The following is a 2,043-nucleotide window of genomic DNA, read 5'->3' on the forward strand; positions in this document are numbered from 1 at the left end:
GGGAACTCACGCAGCGTCAGAAAATAAAACCCTCTCTCTTTTCCTCCGTACCCAAATCTTTTAAAAACGGGTGTACAACAAACGGATACAGATTTGCTGCCGATATGACGTCAGATCGGCAGCGGACCCACAGAAAGTTGCTATCAGAAACAATGCCTGACGTGTTTTGGACGTAATCTCGTTTTTGTTTACATTAGCAAGCCTCGCTAACACTCAGAGCTAACCTGTACTGGAGAGCACATGTGTTTAAAAAGCAGGAAATACAAAAAGGAACTCACCTTGTGATAAACCCACAAGAGAAAAAGCATTTGAGCTCCATACTGTTTCAGAAATAATCCTTGATGTGGTTTAAACAGGATGGCGTTTTATCACAGCAGAATTTAACTTTATCTCCGGTAGAATTCTGATCAGGCATTAGCTCCGCCTCCTCTTTCTTTCTTTTTTTACAAGCTAAGGACCCAAAATCCTCATTTCTCTAACAGGGCTGCAAAAGAGAGGTATGAGCAGTATGAGGCATGGCTACAATGGGTGATCTGTTTGGGATTTTAAGCAAACAACTTCACAGACATGTTTTGTATTGGTATGGCCCTACAATATATCTTTCCAATATAGCATGATAGGTCCACTTTAAATTCTGCATCAGAAGAGAAGAGACCTTTCTGAACCAAGAATATGCAGATTTATTTTAGGTCTTAATCTCTTAAAGTGTCCATCTTTTTATACATTTTTTATATATATACTATTATTTTTAAATGTCAGAATGTAATCACCCAGCCGGTCTTTAATTGGAATAAAATAAAAGAGGAGATTCTTTTAGGAACTTGTATTCATGCTGAAAAAGACATTTTGCATAATAAGTCATTTCATTTTTTAAGAATATTTTGCTAGTAATATTTGTATTGTTAATACTTTTTACGTAGAATCTCTTTTACGTCTAATGGACTATATAAGTGTATTTTTTTATAGAAAGTGTGATTCATAAATTGTGAAAAATTAGATAAATAAATGAATGTGTTTTGTACCTAAACTTTAACAAACATAGGTATGACGGATCTAGTATGTTCTAATAAACTATGTATTATGTTAATTATGTAACCTTTTAAATATCCATTGTTTTCGTAAAAGAAAAAAAGGTTAAAACAAGTGATATTTTATATGTTTGTATAGAGCTCCACTCCCGATATCAGCTTACATAAACGAACTGACTAAAGAAAGAATAACTGGTGAGCATTTTTACTTTTTACTTCACTTTGGCCTCAAATACATTGAAATACTTATTATACGTTTAGCATTATTGATTTAACATTTCTTACATTATTGTTATAGATCAGAATCCAGCTGTTTATGCTAACGTCATCTCATCACTGCCGATTAAAGAGGGTCAGTTCAATCATTGAGTCATTGAGAATAATAGATACAAAATAAAAACTCAACTTGTTTTATCTTCTTTTTATTAAACAGACGAGGACGACTACGAGAACTCGGATTTTCTGGACAAAATTGTGGAGGAGGAAGAAGACAGTGAGTGCTATCATTGATATTTATTTATTATCCGACACATTGTAATGAAAGGCTAAGGGGCGGGACATCTCTAAGCGGTTGAACAATCACAACAGAGTGTATCTGGAGAGGAAAAAAAGCACCTATTCTGATAATTGCGGGTGGGGTAGGTAATTCACTTCAGAAACACTTTGTTATATTCCATGGAATGCTCTTAACATCCCGATAGCAATGAATAAATTAAATGCTTTGACAATAAATATATAAAAAATGTCATCTGTNCATCTGTAGAAGCCGTAGTATGTGCGGCGTGACACGTTGTATCGAGTGCTGTCCGGCACCCTATTTTACGAATACTCGGTTGTGTGTTTGCGAGGCTTGTGTGTTTTCCCAGCTGTTGTGTTGTGTTGTTACTCGTATTATGGTGCGGACCAGCACTCGATAACGAATTAATATCATACGAAGTGCTGAGGAATAGTCTGTCGGGGAGGAGGTTGCGTGTACTGGTACTCCCCGTGCTCTACCTTCCTGTCCGTCACATCC

General features: G+C 36.0%; 1 protein-coding gene across 5 annotated transcripts in view; it reads left to right on the forward strand.

Annotated features, from left to right (window-relative positions):
• Positions 1-2,043, forward strand: part of LOC104965586 (linker for activation of T-cells family member 2) — a 20,047-nt gene that overhangs the window by 16,879 nt on the left and 1,125 nt on the right. For all 5 annotated transcript variants that reach the window (XM_010794563.1, XM_010794567.1, XM_010794565.1 and 2 more), the window contains 3 exons: positions 1,168-1,223; positions 1,327-1,380; positions 1,462-1,521. In XM_010794563.1, coding sequence (XP_010792865.1) covers positions 1,168-1,223; positions 1,327-1,380; positions 1,462-1,521 — 170 coding nt within the window. The remainder of the gene's footprint in view (positions 1-1,167; positions 1,224-1,326; positions 1,381-1,461; positions 1,522-2,043) is intronic.

This window comes from Notothenia coriiceps, unplaced genomic scaffold (assembly GCF_000735185.1).
Source record: "Notothenia coriiceps isolate Sejong01 unplaced genomic scaffold, NC01 NC01_scaffold00037246, whole genome shotgun sequence".
In the NCBI taxonomy this organism is placed as follows: Eukaryota; Metazoa; Chordata; class Actinopteri; order Perciformes; family Nototheniidae; genus Notothenia; species Notothenia coriiceps.